General features: G+C 45.9%; 1 protein-coding gene across 1 annotated transcript in view; it reads left to right on the top strand.

Annotated features, from left to right (window-relative positions):
• Positions 1–21,159, top strand: part of TTC17 (tetratricopeptide repeat domain 17) — a 575,315-nt gene that overhangs the window by 452,075 nt on the left and 102,081 nt on the right. Inside the window, exons 17-18 of the mRNA XM_086959610.1 lie at positions 6,640–6,807; positions 15,128–15,384. Of these exons, the coding sequence (XP_086815736.1) occupies positions 6,640–6,807; positions 15,128–15,384 (425 nt within the window). The remainder of the gene's footprint in view (positions 1–6,639; positions 6,808–15,127; positions 15,385–21,159) is intronic.

The following is a 21,159-nucleotide window of genomic DNA, read 5'->3' on the forward strand; positions in this document are numbered from 1 at the left end:
GTTTCTACATTAGGGTAGCGTTTGGAATCCAGCCAGACAAGTGGTGTCCATTTGAAATCGTTTTCAGTGTGCTGATTATTTACAAAGTGTTCAACCATTGGTGCAGTCATTACTCGTTTTTTTATCCGAGATCGGTGTTGCGTGATGCGTGCATTAATGGCTTGATTTGTCTTGCCAATATAAACCTTGTCACAAGGACAGACCACTGCGTAAACGATATTTTTTGTTTTACAGTTTGTGAATGCATCATGTGTCCATTTGATGCCATGATTAATGAAGGTATCCCCTTCAATTGTAGAAGAACATGAAACACAGTTACCACATTTGTGGTGCCCAATGATTGGTCTGAGGTTCCACTGTGATATGAGGTCACTTTTGGGCGGCGGAATGTGGGTATCTGCTTTGATGAGATGCTGACCAATACTTGTGTTCTTTCTCATTGCAAAGATCGGTTTGGGCAGAGGGTGCTCTGTTGTTTCCAGCAAGTGCCAATTATTTCGGATGATGTTTTTAAATTGGTTCGTGTGTTGACCGTAGGTAGTCACACAAACCAATTGATCTGATTGCTTATTTTCTTTTACCTGAAGGAGTGTCTCCCTCGGGGTAAACTTAGCCCTGTTTTTGGCATGCTTTAGCAATTTCTTTGGGTATCCTCTGGCAGCCATCTCAATACAGAATCTTGTTGCGTGTGATTCAAAGTCCTGTAAACTAGTACAGTTGCGTCTTATGCGAAGCAGTTGCCCATAAGGTAGATTATCCTTAAGGCTTTGTGGGTGTGAGCTATTGTAGTGCAGGATTGTATTCCTGTCGGTTGGTTTTTTGTGCAAAGAGGCCGTCAGTCCAGATGCACTGGTACCTACTAGGACGTCCAGGAAAGTCATCTCTTTAGAACTTGAGTTCATCGTGAACTTGATGTCTTGGTGTCGTGAATTGAGCCATGCGTGGAATTGATCAAGTTCGATCTGGCTCCCCTGCCACAAGAGCCAGACGTCGTCTATGTATCTCAACCAGTGAGTCATGTGATGTAAAAAGGGGTTGTCCTTATAGATAAATCGTTCCTCGTATTGGGACATGTAGAGCACCGCCAGCTTCGGCGCATAAGGACAGCCCATGGCTGTCCCTTTGATTTGTATATAAAAGTCACTCTCAAATCTGAAATAGTTACTCCGAAGAGTCAATTCAGCCAATTCCACAATGAATGCGGTTGGAACCCGGTGGGGTCTCTCGCGTTTTTCTAGGTATAGTTCAATAACCTCTAAAGCCTCATCCTGAGGTATTTGTGTGTAAAGAGAAGCGACATCTAGTGTCACCATCAATTCCGTTGTCTCATCAAATGAGTGTCCCTCAATTTGGTTAATGAAATCAGTCGTGTCTCTCAGATGCGATTTGACTTGTTCTATGCATGGTTTTAAGAAAAAATCGATATATTTGGATATCGGTTCAAGCACTGAATCGCATCCGGACACAATGGGTCTACCCGGGGGTGTCTGATCATTCTTATGGATCTTAGGTAAGAAGTAGAGAATTGGCGTTCTGGGTGATTTTTTGTTTAGATATTCATGCTCTTTTGGTCCTAAGAAGCCTTCATCTAAGGCTCTTTGAGTGATTTGTGCTATTTTACCCTGAATCATAAGGACAGGATCCTCTTTAGATGGTCTGTACCAATCCTTATTGTTTACAAGTTGTTGTCCTTCGGTGAGATACATGGGTCGGGGCCATAAGACCACCGCACCCCCCTTGTCCGCCTGTTTTATGATGATGGATGTGTCCAATTTTAGGTCAGTAATTGCCTTTTGGGTATCTTTGCCGATGTTATTTTTGACAAAGCTGCTTTTTTTCTCAAGCTTTGTAAGGGAGGACAGAACTGCTTGTTCAAAAGCAATAATTTGTTTGGGAATGTTTGTCATTGGAGTAAACCTGGATTTAACCCTTAGTCCAGTGGTTTCCTGTGAGGACGTCATTTCAGTACCAGCGAAATGGGCTTTCAGCCTCAATTTGCGACAAAAATCAAGTGCCTCAAGTTTTAGTTTTGTAAAATCAGTCCTCTTAGTTGGGACAAATTTGAGGCCCAAGTCAAGAAGCATTTCTTCATTCTTATTCAATACTTTGTCAGAGAGATTCACTATAGTAGATGAGTCTAGTTGTTGTAATTCTTGTTGCGAGTGCGCATTTGCCATGGTTGCTTGAAGCGCGGCCGTGTTTGGCCGCCCCTGGCTAAAAAAGGAGTTGATCCCCTGCCCGCACCTCGTGTTTTGGAGTTAGATTGTCTAGAATCAGAAGAAGAGTCGGAGGAAGTGGTATCAGAGAATGTAAGAAATTTGTTTCTAGATCTACCTTGAAATGTGTTTAAAGCCCCTATGCACAGAAGAGCACATGCAGTATCACACTGGTAATCTTGAGCGGTCCTTCACTCACACGGGAGCACATGCTGCTTTACATTAGTGTTCTTGAGTGATCCTACATGCAATGTTACATTGGATTTCTTAATCTGCCCTATGCACACGACCACATTCTGCATTACATTGGTATTCTTTATCTGTCGTACATGCAGTATTAGTTTGGCATTCATGAGTGGTCCTTCTCACACACAAACACAGCAGCACATGCAGCGTTACATTGGTATTCTTGAGCGGTCCTACGCACACAGCAGCACATGCAGCATTACATTGGTATTCTGTAGTGGTCCTATGCACACAGCAGCACATGCAGCATTACATTGTTATTCTTGAGCGGTCCTTTACACACACGAGTATCGGGAGCATTGCATTGGTATTCTTCAGTGTTCCTTCACACACATACAATAGAGTACCTACTACGTTTCCTTGGCATTCTTGGAAGCGGTCCTGCACGCACAGGAGCACACACAGCCTTGCATTGGTATTCCTGAGAGTATCATACACACATAAGCAGGCCCAAAATGTATTTCTTTGGCAGTGCTTCTAGATTATAAAATACTCTTATTACCGCTCACATAAGATGGTTCTTCCCTCCAGATCTTCAAAACCAATTTGAAAATATGAGTGTCATTTAAACCCTCAGCATATTGTATACTGCACTCATCTTATTCGTTCTGCTCTATGTCCTCTCACCTGGTATTCAAATCAAGGTTGTAAAGCCTTATTCTTGATCAAGTAATGTTAGGTGGATTGGTAGAGCTATTCTTGTCACACATAATGGTATCCAGGTGCTTAGTAGGTTTGTGGTGAGGCTGGCCCCGATTACAGGCAGTCCCGATGGTCTTGCAAGAACACTCATTGAAAAGTTCGGTCTTCAGCTTTTCTGCACAATTTAGGCAGTGAGGAGAAAGCCCAGATGTGTTGGGGAGGTCGTTCCAGGATTTGGCTGCTTGGTGGGAGAATGTTTGACGCCCCGTTCTGCTTCTGTGGATATGGGGTGTGTGTTGAGTGGTGCAGAATGAAGTTGTTTGGTGATGTGGTCTACCTGAAGCCGGTGATTCAGGTATACAGGTCCAGTGTTGTGTAGTGATTTGAATGCAGATGTGAGAAGTTTGAACTGGCAGCACTTTTGGATGGGGGGGCCAGTGAGGCTCTCTGCGAAGTGGTGTGGGATCGGCGCATGAGCTCGAAGAGTAGTCTAAAGGCAACATTTTGGATGGTTTAAAGTCTGTGAAGAAGATGGAAGTGATGCCGGCATAGAGTGCGTTGTCGTAGTCCAATCTGCTTGTGATTAGGACCTGTGTGATGGTACGTCTGTTGTCCAGTGGGAGCCACTTGATGGTTTTGCGTAACATGCAGAGGATGTAGAAGTATGCGGGAGTGACTGTGTTGATCTACGACTTCAGGCCCCTAGTGTGATCAGTTGGGATTGGGTCCGAGTTTGGCGTTCCCCCAGGTGGTGTTCCAAGGTGAACTCTTATTCCAGAAGATAAGCACTTCAGTTTTGTCTGTGTTGAGCTTGAAGCAATTCTCTTTCATCCAATTGGCGAAGCAGGTCATGCATTGTTTGAAGTTTGCCTTCGTGGTGACTGTGTCGTTTGAGTGGGAAAAAATTAGCTGGGTGTCATCAGCATAGGAGATTATGTTGAATTTGTGGCATCTGATGATGATAGCCATTGGAGTCATGTATATGTTGAAAAGTGTAAGTTTGAGTGATGAACACTGTGGTACTCCGCAGATGAGGTCCAGGTTGTAGATATGGTGGGAGCAGCTGTCTGTGGGCGCCACTGAGTGGGCTATCTTCACTATCGCTACAGTGTCCTCGATGTATAGAGGATGCCATGCTGTTAGTTTGTAGTCTTCGCTTGATGACGTTAGCAGGCTGGTGAGGCTGATGGGGAGTGGGAGGAGCGGGGCTAGGGTTAAACGTTGTTGTGGATCTTGATGATTTTTTCCCCTGGAAGATGTTGCAGAGGTAGTTGCGGACATCTTGTGTAGTGGTGATGGTGTTGGTTGTGGCTGTTGGGATGGTGAATTCCTTGACGATGGCAAAAAAGTTTATTGCAGTTGTTGGAGCTAGATTCAATGCTCTGGATCAGGGTCTTTTATTTGGTCTCTTTAACTTGATGGTGATAGTGTCTTAGTGCAACCGTGTAGGTGTTCCTAGTGGTGGTTCCTCAGGTCTTTGTATTTCTTTTCTTGTTGTTTGAAAACAATCTTGAACTCTTGGAGGTCAGCTTTCTGCCCGACAGCTTGTTTGTTAAATGTTTTGTGCTTGGTGTTTTTCTAGGTGCTAAGGTATTGGTGTGGGTTGTGATCCAGTCGCTGAAGTGGTCTGTGTTGTTGTGCAGCTTTCTCCTAGCAGCGCATTGGGGGTGTTAATAGACTCTGTAGAGGTCGTTGGTGTTTCTGTTAATTGAAAGTGGATATGGCCCATCCATGTAAGTGGAGTGATGTGATGTGGCCGTCTTTAACCTTACCGCTGAAGGAGAAGATGGGGTCTAGGGTGTGTCTGGCAATTTGGGTAGGACCTTGTACGAGATAGGTGAGCCTGATGTTCTCTAGACTTTCAACCAAGTTCATGGAGTAGTCGTTGAGATGAAAAGTTGGAAATTCCCTAGGAGTATGAAGTCTTTGGTGCACATGGCGAGGGGTGTGGTGAGGTCGGTGAGGAGGTTTCTGATGTGGGTGCGATGTCCTGGGGGCAGGTAGTTAAGGGTGCCTTTGACAGTAGTTTTACTGTCTGTATAAAGCTTGTAGTACTTGTGTTCCATAAAAATGGCTCCTGTATCAGTGTAAGTGGTATACTTGATGGAGTCCTCCTCCTGGTTTATGGGTCTGTCTTGGTGCGGGAATTTGTTATTGAGTAGGAATGGCTGAGGCGATATCTGCCACCGATATTGGGTTGAGCCAGGTTTCAGTGAGAAAGAGAAGGTCCAGTGCATTGGATTAGAAGTGGTCCCAAATATTTGTGAAGTGCTTGTCGAGTGAGCATGTGTTGAGGAACATTCATGCGAGTGAGTGTTGTGCGGGGTGGGTGGTGATGTGAGTGCGGGTCTTGAGTTCTTACTTGGTGAGGGGTTCTGTGTGTGGGCGGTGTCCACGGGTGTGTTGAAGCATGTTAGTGGCAATGCAAATAGGCAAGGGGGCCCACCGTGGATTGATGTGCGGCTCAGGAGCAGTGTCTATGGCGTTATCCATGGTTCAGAAGGTGGAGTTTATCCATGGTGCTTTTATCAGGGTTCCTGGCGCTCGGGCACAGGCTCAGACGTGCTTGACTTTGGCAAGCCTTCGACAAGCCGGCGGCATTCACGGTGCACGCATCCGCTTCACGACTGCACTGCGGCCTCCATTAAGTATGGTTTTTGAGATTGGAAGTTGCAACGAGGGGGTTGGTGGGGAGGCTCAGCAATAACTTGAAAATCTAGCGGGTGAGCAGGGAACAGCAAGGCAGGAAGACATGTTTAGTGTAGCCAGTCGGGTCGGGGGTGCACAAAGTGACATTAGAGACCTAGATGCCAAAAGGAGCAGTAGGAAGAGCAAAAGATGCAACAAGGGCCAGTTTAGTGGAACAAGGATGGAAAAGGGAGCTAGTAAATAGAGACAAGGGGCAGATAGAACAAACTGCACTAACAAAAAAAGAGCAGGTATCAAGTTGGAGGCATAAAGAGCAGTTAACAGGAAGAATTGCAGGAGACAGACACCAGCATGAGTCAGAAGGGCAAGGTGAGCAGCTCATACTCCCCCTGGTAGCAGGATTTGTATGAATTTGCTCTAGCTGCAGTATGTTTCGTTGTGTTTAGTTTCGTTACCTGTAAACTAACACGCCCTCTTTTTGGAGCGTATCACTACTTCATTAATAACAAACAAATTCTATCAATAACCATTCCGATTTTACACTTCTGCCTATGCACTCTTATTACCCATATGTAGTCCAGGAGAGAAAGCCATTCCACCTTCCTTCCATCCCATGGATCTACGATTGTGATGTCCTTGGAGATGAATCCCAATGAATCTATCACCCTAAAGCCCTCCTGCCTGCTCCTGAACGTCTGTCCTAACAGTGGATCCACCCAGCGTCGCCCTGCCCATCCTGCCCACAATGATGCCAGTCCCTCTCATCCTATCTCTGTGCTGGAGTGTGCCTTAAAGTGGTGTTTCAAGTTTTAAAAGTAAAATAATGTAAAATGTATTTCTGCTCATCAGAGGACAACTCATCCTTTTCTTCCACCTTGTTTTGAAGGACATTGTGACCAGGAGAGGGAAGAACTGGTGCAGTACGAAGTGGAGCACGAGAAAGTAACGCTGATCAAATCCCCTGGTCAGGAAGACTTTGATGGAAGCTCTGAACACAGTGATGCTGTTGTCCTGACGCCTTCGCCAGCCGAGCCCACCTCATTAACTGTTGAAAGTAGGTGTCTATTAGTTTTTGTGTCATTTGAAAGTTGTTGTTCTGAATATCCCCTTCCTTCAGTTCACAGCTTCTATCACTTCTAACACTTAATGGCAACAAGGGATCTATGTAACAGTAGAGATGCAGTACCTATGCTTGGATTCTACTTTAACAATAATAGCTTGATTTTGCTCTTTACAATTTGAATCTCCTGTGCTCCCCACATTTTCTTTCTCCTTCCCCAGGGCATATCCCATCACATCCACGGTATGTCCCTTCTCTTAAGCTCTCTGTCTTTCCATCTTCGCTTTCACTTGCCCATCCCACTACCATTCCTACACCTGCTACCCTCCCTAATCTTTCTTACACGTACTGGTCCCCCTTCGCTTTCTTCTTAGATTCCCTTCCCCCAGTCATTTTCCTCTCTGGCCTGCTCCACTCTCTCCACTTCCTTCCATGCCGATCTCGCCTCGCTGCTCTTGCTCCCAGGCCTGGATTCTATTCCAGCACTGAGTCCCATGTCTCACTCCCTACACTTAGCCCATGTCGTGCACGATGCTGAATTTGTTTTTTGCATGATAAAAGGAGGGAGCAGGAATTACACCAGGGAAGCGGGTGAGTCCGGCCAAAGGAGGGGTAGTCCAAAAAGCTGTGCCCCTGGCACTGGACAGCAGCACACAAAACGGAGATGATGGCGGTGTTTCCTGTCATGTTTTTTACATGAGCTCTTGACATGTATTTTGTGTCCTGCAGGTTCTTCGACCCCTCCTGTTGAAGGGTTTAGCGACCTGACTTGTGACAAGTAGATTTGGATGAAAGATGCAGTTCCTAGTTCATTGGACAGATCAACAACAGCATTGGTCCCTCAATCATAGTCTGAGGCCCCCATTTATGAATAGTGTGTTATTCCTGCAGACAACCCCAAGCTATCCAGGGGTTCCGGACCCCAAATTACTTGATGCGGATCCACACCCGGAAAAAAACATGGGTGGTATAAGGGGAGATGCTGAGGACAGAGGCGCAATATAACACAAAAAGAGTGTGGTACTTAACCCTTAGAAAGATGCCCAATAGAAGCACAGCCTGACCCTCACTACCTCTTCCAGCAGTGGGGTAGAGGGGACCAGACCGTGCTCCCTCTCCATTGCCACAACCCCCCCCCCCCAGGCACCCTCCCGAGCTAAACCCTCCTCGCTTGCCCTGCATATATTTTTTTCCTGCTCAAAGCTAGTGCTAAAAGGTCTGGCAGGTTATTCTCAATTCCGGAGAGCTTAACTTGTGATCCCAAATAATTTAGGGGTAGATTCCATACAGAGCTGTTAATTCCATTTCTAGTATTTATCCGTGGAGTTAACAGGGAAATTGGAATGGGGCCTTATGCAGTAGAGCAGGTGTGACCATACAGACATTCCCACTCTGAATTCTTCCGATAATACACTTTGATAACAAGTGCTATGGTTCAAAATTGCTGTTACTCCCTCCTGGCTCCCCCTGTCTGCACACCAATACTGAAACCCACCTCTATTAAATGTTTTTGGGAATGTTGCTGGTGAATAATTTCTTTTAGAGTTTGGGACATGTGCATTTAAACTTTCTTTACAAATTGTTAGTTATTGATTGCATCAACAGTTTTGCGGTTGTTCTTCACCTCTTGAGGGTGCAATCACTATCTTTGATCATTCCAAGGAAATAAACAATTGCTTGTCTTTGGATGCAGTGCATCCGGCAGTTCATGGTTTGTTAAAGGTGGCTTGATATGTGATGAAACTAACACTGAGGTCAAAACGCCAAATTATTTGTGTGCTTCCCCTGATTCTTTTAGAATCGGGGGAAGCACTTGTCAGGCTGCCATCTTGCACTCAGGTATTCTCTCCTGAGACTCATGGCTGAACATATTTAGTGTCTCATTCATGATATCTGCAGACAGCACTCTGATAATCCTGCCACTAATGGGCAACTAAGTACTTGCTCAGTCACATTTATGCTACTGTTTTTTCTGCAGTTAAAGATTGCATCAAGAGACCACGGTCTTAAACTCAGCTCAAAGAAAACTAGAGTGTTTTTCCCTGGTGGACTATTTGGTCTGTGGAGTGGTGCCCTCCCACCTTGGGGTGTTGTCCCCATTCTGTGGCATCGCCACAAAACTTAGAATTTATGTTTAACAGACAACTCTTGCTTGCCCCGCACATGCCCAAAGTCTCAATCAATTGCTTCTGTAATCTCGAGATATCCAAAAAGATTCTTCCTTTGCTGCCTTCAGGGATACTCTTCTGTGATCCAGTCAGTAGTACGCTTTTTGCTTGAAATTGCAATTCATAATTGTAAAATACCTATTGTTGGCTTACCAAGAATGCATAGAGGCCTACAGCTACCCATTGTGTACCATTGGGTGCCTTATTGCCACCTGTTTGTTTGCTTGTTTCTTATTCCTTCGCTTTCCTTGTTCCAGCTCGTCCCTCTTGTCGTTGTCCCTCTCCTATAGCATTGCTTCTTTACTAGCCTCTAACATTTTTTTCTGATTGGCTGCCTTTTGTCCTTCCACTGCTCAATTTCAGGGAACTACTTTTTTCTTTTTTGCTTTAGCACTGTATGAAAGTGCTTGTGTTTTTCACCTCTCTCACTTCTGGCCTGCCAAAATACCCACCATCTCACGCCTTGTTCCTGCCTCTCCTGCATTGCAGGCTCTTTCGTGTTCTCCCCCCTCGTCCCCAGACTCCCTGCCTCCTACTCGTAGGCAGGAGGTCCCAAAGCCAAGACCTACTGGCTTTGCCAGTATTTGTTTGTCTTCAGTATGGCATCATGTCCTGGAGAGCAAGAAGTGGAGGTTATTCCTTTTAATTTCTTGCATCCCTACTCAGGAACTCTATACCCATCAGCTTGAGAATAGACAAAATCTTCCTGAGCTTTAGAAGGAAACTAAAAACTATTCTTTTCTCCCTGTCACCCAAGTTATTCTGATTCTAGCTAGATCAGATAGCGCTGGGAAACCCTTTGTCGGGTAGCCATGCACTCTATAAATCTGGAGAATAAAATAAGTACAGATCACAGAGCTTGATATTTCGAGGTCTGCCTCACAGGACAAACGTTTCTCATCACTTCATGTAGCAACGTGAGCTTCTAGTAGTCCAGCTTTCTACTGCTAAGAGCCTCTGTGTTTTAGGTTCTGAAGTTTTTTTCAAGAAATTTTCTTATCAGGCGACTTGTTGTCTGATTTAACTAATCTTGAATATCTTTCTACAGTCACAAACTCATCTATGGCAGTTGGTAATTTTAATTTTTTGACTGTCTAATCGTTTATACCCTTCACTTATGATCGTTTTTTTTGTGGATAGCGTGTTCTTTCTGCTCACTCCAGCTTATTCCAGCTAACAAGTATTTGCACACTTAATAAAATATATAATGAAAATACGCCCCCAAGTAAAATGTTTGGAGCTGGACAGCTAATTAGAATGCATCCATAGTGGTCAACAGTTACTGGTCAAGACTTGCCAAGGGGACATTGGAAGAAGCTGGGTTTCTGTTGCAGTAACCTCCCCTCCCACACTTTTTGCCAGACTACTGATGCACCTTTTACTTGATGTGCCCTGGGTCCCTGCCAATCAGGTACCCAGGGCCTATGTTCTTTCCCCAAAACTGTACGGAAACCCAATTGCCATCTCTAGCCACAGGCCATCCCTTGGTAAATGGTACCACAGGTACCCAGGGCACTGTGACCAGGGAAGACCTCTAAGAGCCGCAGCACGTATTGTGCCACCCTTATAGGCCCTGTACCTTTACACACACACACACACTGCCTTTGCAGGCTGCGTGTTTTGGTGCAAAACACAGTGACGAGTCGACATGGCACCCATCCCAGAGTGCCACTCCTACAACCCACTTCAGTCACACCTCTAGCTGGGTGCCCTAAACCAGTCTTGAGGGTACAGGTGCAAGAGCCCTGTACCCCTACAGTGTTCAAGTCCATTCTTAGACATCGTAAGTGCAGTGCTGTTATTAAGAGTATATGGTGCTGGGAGTTTGGCTGTACGAACCCCACAAAACCATAATGGCTACACTGAAAACTGAGAAGTTTGGTATCAAACTTCTCAGCACATTAAACCCACACTGATACCAGTGTGAGATTTATGAAAAATGCACTCATAGGGCATCTTAGAGAGCCCCCCTGAAAAACTACCAGCCTCTAGTGGGTTCCCTGACTGGTACACACCAGCCTACCACCACAAGACATGTTTCAGGACCCCGAGGGTGGGAGCCTTTGTTTCTTGAGCCCAGAAACATAGTCTTTCCTGGGCGGAGGTATTCACACCTCCCCCAGGACAGGAAGAGCCATCTATGGCAGGGGAACTTCAAAAGCTTGGCAGCCTTTGTAATGTGATCCCTAACCTCTCCTACTGTCAGGAGCTGGCCCCCTTCCTGTCTCCCCTCCTTTTTGGCAGGAAGGCAGGTGGGAAAAATTAGCCAGGCCAGAAGGTGTGCCAACCTCTGCCAACCCCAGCCCTCAGGTGGGGGAGGCAAGGTAAACCCCCTCTTCAGTGCCCGCCATCTTGTGAATGGCATGCACCCCCCAATCAGGATTAGGGATTGTGCTCACTCCCCCACGTGGGGTGAGCACACCAAGAGTGTTGTCACCCTACGGTCAGTAAGCCAATGGCTACTGACCTCAGACTCACCCTAATACAGTATTTAGGGGGCAGCTCTGAACTAAAAAGTCAGACACGGAACCAAAAGAAGAAAAGAATGAGGACCACACAGCTGTGCCGTAGCTAACAAGAGGAGGACGTACACTGACTTGGCCCCAGCCCTACCGGCTTGTTCCCACCTTAAACCTGCTCCAGCGAAATCCTGGGGTTACCTGCAGTCAGCAACCGTGGGAAACCTGTAGGACCTGCCCGTCTCCCATCCCAAAGACTCAGTCTCCCGTGAACACCAGATTTGTTCTACCACAGACTCCAGCTCCGCAAGGATACGCGTGTTTGCACCACTCTGCACCCGACACCCACGGCCTGAGTTTGACCTGCCTCAAGCCTCCAGCCGACACCTGCAGCCTCAAACTGGAAGGTCCCCTCAACCTTGACCAGGAGCTGGTAAGGAGATCTGACCCTAAAAAGCACCCGACGCCCCACAGCCTTGGGTGGCCCAACCGACGGTGCCTAACCAACTCCCAAGATCCTAACTTACCTCTCCAAGTGGTGGTTGCACCCAGAAGACCTTCGTCCCCGAACCTGCAGCACTTTTGCAAACCCAAGGCTCCACATTGAAAGGCTTCTGATACCAAAACAGCACTCTGCACCTGGCCGCCCCAGTGCCGCTGAGGGTGCATCTTTTGTGCTGGTCTAAACCCCATTTGCCCTGAAATTAAGTCCAGGAGCTTTGCTCCCACAACCCAGTGGCCTGCTCGTCAACAGCCACCAACCGGAAGCCCTCTATCCCCTATTGGATAACAATGGGCCTCAGCACTCTGCACCCGGCCACCATAGTGCCGCTGAGGGTGTAACAAGAGTGCATCCTTGACCCTGGGGGACCTCTGAGTCTTCCCCCAGAATACCAACTCCCACAACAGATTACTTACCTGATAACCAATGACACTATTTTCCCACATAGGATAACATTGACTGTTTTTCTATGAAAAGTTTCTGTCTGGAGTTGGAAAATCTAAGAAATCCTTTAAAACAGTAACCAAATAAGCAAAACGCCTTTACTTACCTGTTTACAGGAGATGTTCCAGTGCGGTATCCAGGTATACTGCACTGTGTAAGAAAAGTAATCCGATAAGTAACTTACGTGATATTTTACTAAAAATCCTATACAAAGTATATGTACTGTATTCTGAAAAGCACTGCATTATCAGTAACACCACTATAATCAAATCAAAGTACATTTACAATTGCAATCCAAACTGTGTTACAACTGCATTACTACTGTAAAGTATTTATTGCTTACCTGGTCCTGGCTTGCTTGGTTCTAGAAAATAAAATAACTAAAATAATATTTTAATACAAAACAAATTGGTCTGAAATTCAGTCTTTTAAGTGTGTGAATTCATTGTCTGGTTGAGCGTGTACAACAAATGCTTAACACTACCCTCTGATAAAGGCTTACTCTTCAACCACACTATCCCAAATAGAGAGTGAGAGGGTATCTACTTTACCTTTGCCTAGCTTTGGGGTTTCACTGGACTCTGTGCACTCTATACCTCACTTTGGTGTAGTACATACAGAGCCAGATTCCTACAGACCTTCTCTGCTGCCAGCTACTCTGTCCTCTGGTGTGCTGGTTGGCTACTGTGCTGCACCACCCACAGTACTCTCCAGCTCAAGGGCAGACACTATGCAGCAACAGAATAAGCTGCCTCTCAGCAGTTACCTAGGGAGCCATTAGGAAATCAAGAGAGGCGCCCAGGCACGCTTTTCAGAAATTGCTACTTTGGTGTAGGAGGCAGAAGCGCCACAGTAGAATGGAGCGGTTTCTTTTTTCCCTGTTCTTCACGTGAAAGGCTGCTCCTGCTCTTACTGAGAAGCCTGTTTTGGGCTTGTTGACCTGGGGGTGGGTGGAGAATGCACTAATAGCCTTAAGACCCATTTTTGCAAGGCAATAATAGCAATTCACGACACCCCTTTTTATGCACCCTTGCACAGGGCTTAACTCCCTAACTGTGGTTGACGTCAAGTCCCTGCATCTGCAGACAATAACGCTTACGTAGTAGTGTAGCTAATTCCATAGCTTGTGATGTTTGGTATTCTCGGAAGTAGTCCCTCTGCGACACTATTTAAATGTGATTTTATAGTAATTAGGATGCTACGGTTGAACAGAATCGTGTCTTTCAGTCTGGTCCATGACTACAATTTACTTTCTGAAGGAGTGTCCGTGTGGGCAGAACTCTTCCACACTACAGGGATGGTGGGTACTTGGGGAGGCCCAAGGTTGAGGGGATCTGCTGTGTCTTTCATCATGATAGTACTCAAAACTCCATGCTGCCGTTCAGTGGTTACTCTCCTGAGGCAATACTCCGTGATGAGACAGTGTGTGCCAAGCCTATTAAGGGTATGGAAGTGCATTCCTACACCTTTGACAACGGATAGAAATGACTCCTATTTCACAATGTATTGCTGCTATTAGCAAGTAACAATCAGGCACCACTCACCATTCATGTGCTTGATCCATCCACCGATCAGGAAACCTTGTTGATAGTGTTTAGCCTTCATATCTTTCAGCTTGTGGTGCTATTCGTGCTCCATGATGAATCCTGACCATAAGATGCTATATTACCCCGCATCTACCTTGCTCTCTTGTGGCCGGTTTGTCTTGGACCTGCTCCAGCTCCAAAGGCACAGATCAAGAGCCTTGGCATGTGGCTCGACAGCTCCCTCAGCTTTAACCATCAGGCCACTAAGCTCTCGGCCACCTGCTTTGGCCTGATGAGAATGCTGCGTAAAATCCTCCCTCTCCTTCTCTTCCAGGCGAGAAGGATTATGGTACAGGTCCTTATACTTTCTAGCCTGGACTATGGGAATGCTCTGTATCTGGGAGCACCCCAATTTACTATCCATAAACTTCAAATGATCCAGAATTGTGCGGCCCGCCAAGTTCTCCAGATTCCCTGGAGACAATATGTGAAACCAACACCAAGGAGCTACCATTGGCTCCCAATCTCGGCCAGGATACTGTTCAAAGCCATGTGCTTGGCTCACAGAGCCATACCGAAGATCGGTCCGGTCATCACCCACTCCTTTGTCACCCCCTATCACCCCACCAGGAATCTCCGTTCAAGCCTCTCCTTTCTGGCTACTCCGAAGAAAATACGAAGAACTGAATGGGGCAGACACTTTTTTACCTTGAACGCAACCAACCTTTGAAACACTCTCCCCTCCACTCTATGGAGGGAAACTAATCTGCTGGCCTTCCGCAAACTTTTGAAAACCCATCTCTTCAAGGCATGGCTCTAACGTTGCTGTTCCTCTTCCTGTTCGGTCCATAAGCGCTGCAAGGCCTCAGGGTAGCTATGCGCTTTACAAATATAAATCAATTCAAATTCAGTTCAATCTACCTACTTTTGGCACTGGTTCCTCCTTTGTTTATTGAACTGTTGATTTCCTTTTTGATTCTGTTTGATGTAATAATGCCAGGACGTTGTGATGAACTTGACATTGTTTGGTAGCTTATCAAGAGTAGGATTGCGTGAACCATAAACTCTACATCTAATGGCATGTTCTGTGTTTTTCTGCTAGAAGCCAGCCTTTGCCTTTCCCTTGTGCTTGATCTTGTTGCTCTTCTTCCTCGTGGCAGATGTGCCGTCCTATTGATGCTTTGTGTTGTAAGTAGTGTTATCATGTGTTTTCAGATGTTGTCATTGTGGAAGGCAATAACAGTGAAGAGCAGCAGAGTCCGGGAGACTCCCACATGTCTGAAGAGATGCTCGCCTTGGTTGACGAATTTGAGAACTCTTGGCCCCTAGAAGCCTTTGAGGGGGCACTCGAGGTGAAAGGTCGTCGAATGGATCTTCAGGGCATTCGGGTCCTCAAAAAAGGTTCTCAGGATGGGCTCTCTGGTTCCTGCTTTGGGGACTGTGAAGATGATGATGATGACGAGGCTGAATGGGTAAGAACTGGTAATACTTTAATAGTTTGTATTCTTGTTGTACAAGAAATAGCAGCTGTCTGACCCGCAGCTCTTAATACTCTGGGTATCCTTTGTACATGGTGCCTAAAATACCACCAGTTCTGCAGTTATTGTGCATTGATTTTCCTCTTTGAAATTGTATTCTTATTCAAAATGTGAGCTTTGTATTCTCATTCCTCAGAGGTTCGCTTTCTGTGGATGTTGTCGATTGAGCTTGAAGTCCAGATTTTGAACTTCAGCATCCACTTCTATCCAGCTTGTGAGCTCTTGTGCAAATTACTTTATCCCTGTGTCTCACTGCCTGACTTACAGTTGGCAGCTCCTGAAATAGGCGTAACAGTAAAATGAAACCCTTTGTTTAAAAAATGGTTCTTCATGTATACAATCGCAGGAATTCTGGCACCTGCAGGTCTATTATTCTAGTGCATTAGGGGTAAACTAAATAACACAATAATGTCTTTTTCTTTTCATGTGCATTCAGACAGTCTACAAACGGATTGATCACTGGCCTCTGATGTCATTGGTCCCTCATTAAAGTTGACTGCATAGGTTTCTATTTGAAGTGTCCCTGTTGTTGCCGACTCTGGCTGGAGCGTGATTCTCTCAGAGCTCCACCCTGTGAAGTGGGTTTGCTCAAAGCAGTGTTTTCCTGTGTTTGTATTGATTTAATTGCTTTTGCTATGTTTATAGATTTGTCTACATATTGATACATTTCACAGAAATGCTGTAAGTACCACCGTGCTGTGGAACCTGAAGCCATCCATGTGTCCTCTCTGGATGCACACTGACGTGCGGTTTCACAACTGTGATGGTGTCCACCTATGTGAAGACCTGGTTACCAGTGAAAGGCTGTGGCTGTGGGGAAGAGGGACACACTTGCCTCTTGTGACAACGTAATGATAAACGGGTTCCCTCAGACCTGCAACAAACATGGGTGGGTTCCCATTTAGGGGAATGCAGAGGATCAACAAGTGTGAACAGTACATAAAGTAATAGGTGGAAGACAGTAGGCCCTATCCAATAAGGGTATTGGGAGTCACTGAGGAGTAAACGACATTGCACACTGAAACGTAACAACGACAGACTACCTTATATAGTCATGGAATTCCACCGTACCTTGATATTACCTTTATATAGTATAAGAGTGTAATTTATTGCTTACAATAGATGATTGTCGGTCTCCCGGCCACAATCTTGTACATTTCGGTCTATTGATAGTCATGAAAGACGTCTTGATCACTGGTATGAAGAATAAATATTCAATCTGTGATGTGAGCGTAAACATACCAGAGAGCAGTGTGTAACTTGATGCTGTTGGGTAGTTTAATGTATGCCACTGTCTAAATTGGCTTTGGATTGGTATGCAGATACATTTGAGCTTTCTTTTAACAAATTCCAGCAGTGTGTAACATATAACCATACTGTCATAAATGTCGCCTATTTAATGACAGTAAGTTTCCAGGTGTGTTGGAAAGTGGGTTAATTAGAAGTGAAAATAATCATCTACCACTAGCAATAAGGCCACTAAAACAGTCTAGGCCTAACAATTGGGTAAATATTTCCCATGCTCAACCCTGGGTAGCTTAGCTGCGAGCAGGCAGGTTTAACTTAGGAGACTGGTATGTAAAGCATTTCAATGCACCGATTCAGTAAATGATTAAGACACCACACACAACAGAAATTCAACACTAATATAATAGGAAATACTTGTATTTAAATGACAAAAAATCCAATGGAGGGAACAGGAGATATGAATTTTTAAACAATATACGCTTTCTGGCACACAGAAACCTATAGCGCCAAACTGGGATATCTGATAGCGCTTGACCAGGACAAAGTCAAAGTTTTGGGCCGACCGTGATGGAGCCCTGCTCGGATACCCCTTGCGGTAGGTATGTCTCGGTCAAAATTTTACCTTCAGACTTGGAAACATTTCTGAAGCTTTTTCTACCGGGGTCCCTCGATGCTCTTCAGACTGGATTCGGTGAGGGTTCGCTGGCTTGCTATTCAGGGAGCTCCCGTTCAAACTCTGGAAGTCAGACCTCTGGAGCTTTTCAGCGAGGTGAACCTGGAGTTGCGGTTGAAGGTGGCCGGCTTGGCTCTCTTGGTCGAGTCAGTTCCCTGTAGAACTTTGTTCCAAAGTTGCTCCATGCATCTCCAAACTTCTGGAACTTCTTCCTGAAGTTCCTCTTGAGGTTCCAAAGTGTCCAAAACACAATCCAAGGGTCAGGAAGCTTCAAGATGGTCCTTGAAAGTTTGGGACCACAATTCCCACAACGCACCATGACAAAACCCTTACAAATCCACTGGACTCACACCAGGCAGGGGGATCTTGGTGGTGGTGGTCCAGTTGAGCTCTGTTAACCTGTAGCATGCTGGAAGTGCACTCTTTAATGCTTTTGAAGCAAGGTACGTCAACAAGGTTTTAGTTCACTATAATGCTGCAGGCGCAATCAGTCAGAATGTACGGCCTGATGGTGCAAATCAAGTTATCAGCTTGGCAAACCTTCGACTTCTCTTAGTGTCAAGCAGCAGAGCTGAGTGGTTCTGCACCTCGCACATATTTATTCAGTGTTCTCTAGGGCTATGCAGGAGAGCATTCCTATGCAATAAGCTGCAACAAGGTAACACCCCAGAGCATGACCACTTCCTCCAAAGTGTGGCATAATCTACTCCCAGAAAGCGCTATTCTTCTACAATTCAGTATGACTGAAATATCAGCAGAGCATAAAGAGCTATGTAGACCAACTCTCATTATGGCTCATTTCTATAGCTCTTCACACCCTAACAACTGAAGATTCCTTCTTTAAGCCTCGCATCTGGCTGGATCAGAGGGAATGGGGAGTAGATGGGCCTAGCATTCCCTGCCTGTCCTATTCCTCCTCTGAAACGTCATGTTTTCTGACCCCTCCCCAAAACCTCATGCTTTCTGACCCCTACCCCCTGCTATGACATTCCTGTGTTACAGAGCCCTCTCCACCAGATAGCTTCTCCCTAGCCACTTATCACTTCCTCAAAGCAGAGTGGCTAATCCTGTTAACTGACCAATCATGGAAGACCACAAGAAGGCAGCATTTTTGCTTACAGACAAGAAAGTGTTATAACTTATTTTCTGTATATTTTAGGATAAATGCAACAGTGGCTTATTTGTGTATTTATTTGTAGATTTATCAATACCATTCTCCTAAGTCTTTTAATGATAGTGTATCCAATTCCTCGCAATATCTGTGTTCATAACTTGTGAATGGTATCCTGTGGGGCTCGACATCCACAGTGGGGAAACTGAAATGTGCAAGTTCTCTTTTATCAGGGCATATAAAACATATTTTATGATGGCCCTCCTTATAATTACATGACCTCTGAGACACCTAGGGGAGACCACGGGGGGTGCCTAATATGTCAAAAAGTGATCATCTACACCATGGTAAGTGCCCCTACCACCAAAGTCGAGTTTTCAGTCATTCTACTTTTAAAAGCAGTGCTGCAACACAGGTCTGCTCTAAAAATGAAATTACCTCATGCCTCAGTAGTGCACACATGCAAGTGCAGTAAGGGCTGCTGGCTTTTAAACTGCGAGGCCCTGTTGTATAGTAGGGACTTATACGTAGTTTTGATCCCCCCACCCTATTATCTACCAGGGACTTATAGGGTAGGTCATACCAATTATAAGGGTATCCTAATGTGTAGTGTACCCTAATGCATGAGTGTTTTCACTGTGTTTTCAACATAGCACTGGCCCTGGGTCGGGTTAGACAGAACCCAGAGATAGTCAGTCAGTACCAGTCAGCAAACAAATGGTGGTGCACAGGACACACAGGATGACTTTGCAACAAGGGGCTGTTAAAATGTTTAAAAGAAAAGAGGCAACAAATCTCATGCTCTCTTTATTTGCTGAAGCAGCAATTACTGTTCTGCTCCATGACCTGCCACAGTGTCAGCAGGGGTTGTGACGTCACAATTGACCTTTAAATTGTTCCTACGGTAGTGGAGCAGTGCTCTGGTTCCTACTGCAAAGGATTAGTGTTAACAAGCAGACTATTTTAAATGTCGATAGAGATACCCTTGTGGTTGTTGCAGGCGCCCATGTATTACAAGGGTATTAGACACATTTGATACAAATGTTATCAACTACTTCAGCACTGATAGGTTGTGAAAGGACTTTTGGGTGACCCTAATGCTTGGTTCCTGCTTTTGCGATGTGACTGTAGAGCGAAATTACTTTACCTCCTACCCTTAAATTCAGTGAAGTCCTTTTTTTTTTTCTAAACGCACTCTACTGCAGTCTCTGGAATGCAAATTTCTCTGCATAATAAACCCACACTTATGCCAGTGTGGGTTTTATTATACTATGCATTCAGAGGGCATCTTAGAGATGTCCACTGAAAAACGACCATCCTTTGGTGGGCACCCTGAATAGTAAACACCAGCCTGCCACCACAAGACCTGTTTCTGACCCCTTGGGGTGGGAGCCTTTGCTCCCCAGGCCTAGAAACAAAGACTTTCCTGGGCTGAGTTGATATTACCTTCCTAGGTCAGGAAGAGCCATCTATGACCGGGGAGCTTCAAAGGCCCTGCCGCCTTTGTATTGCGACCCCCCAGTCTTTCCTGGTATCAGGAGCAGACCCCCTTCCTGTCTCAGCCCCTTTTCAGCTGAAGTTTAGGCGGCAAAAATTAGTACAGCCCAGAAGGTGAGCCCACTTCTGCCAACCCCACCCCGCAGGTGGGGAAGGCTAGGTGAAGGCCACTCTTCAGTGCCCGCCATCTTGCAGCTGGCAAGAGCTCTCCAATCATTGTTAGGGATGGTACTCACTCCCCCATGTGGGATGAGCACACCAAGGGTGTAGTCACCCTAAGGTTGGTAGCCCATTGGCTACTGACCTGAAGACCCCTAAAACGCCCCCTAAATAGAGTATTTAGGGGGTAGCCCAGAACTCAGAGGGCAGATACCCGCAACCTACAAAGAAGCCCTGCAGAGGAGACTGCAGAGAAGAACTGACTTGGCCCCAGCCCGTCTGCAGGTTCCAGAGATCCTGTGCCAAAGGTCACCTTGTCCTGCAGCCACCGACCTCCAGAACCCCTGGGAGGACTGTCTGCCTTTAACAAAGATCGGATCTCCTGTGAAAAGCAGCTCTGTTCAAAAGAATCTCCGCAGCAAGACTCCGAACCTGCTGAAGACTAAGAAACCCGACACCTGGAACCAACATTGCACCTGTCGCCTAAGGCCCGAGTCAGAGTGGCCCAACAGTCCCAGTGAGGTCTCCCAGCTCTCCAGAGCCGCCATGGGTTGACCCCTCCGGGAGTCCCCGGTGTCGCCTTCAGACTCTGCATGGCGACCCACACCTCCCAACGGCGAGTAGCCCGGTAAGGTGAAATCCAACATCAAAAAACACCCCTTAATTCAGCTCCCCTGCGCCCCGGAGAAGAGGACCTGAGGTGCATCTAGATCCTTGAGCCCTCCAACTTATCTGTCCAGCTTTTCTAATGCTTGGTTCCTGCTTTTGCGATGTGACTGTAGAGCGAAATTACTTTACCTCCTACCCTTAAATTCAGTGAAGTCCTTTTTTTTTTTCTAAACGCACTCTACTGCAGTCTCTGGAATGCAAATTTCTCTGCATAATAAACCCACACTTATGCCAGTGTGGGTTTTATTATACTATGCATTCAGAGGGCATCTTAGAGATGTCCACTGAAAAACGACCATCCTTTGGTGGGCACCCTGAATAGTAAACACCAGCCTGCCACCACAAGACCTGT

Source organism: Lissotriton vulgaris, chromosome 2_2, assembly GCF_964263255.1.
Source record: "Lissotriton vulgaris chromosome 2_2, aLisVul1.2, whole genome shotgun sequence".
Lineage (NCBI taxonomy): Eukaryota > Metazoa > Chordata > Amphibia > Caudata > Salamandridae > Lissotriton > Lissotriton vulgaris.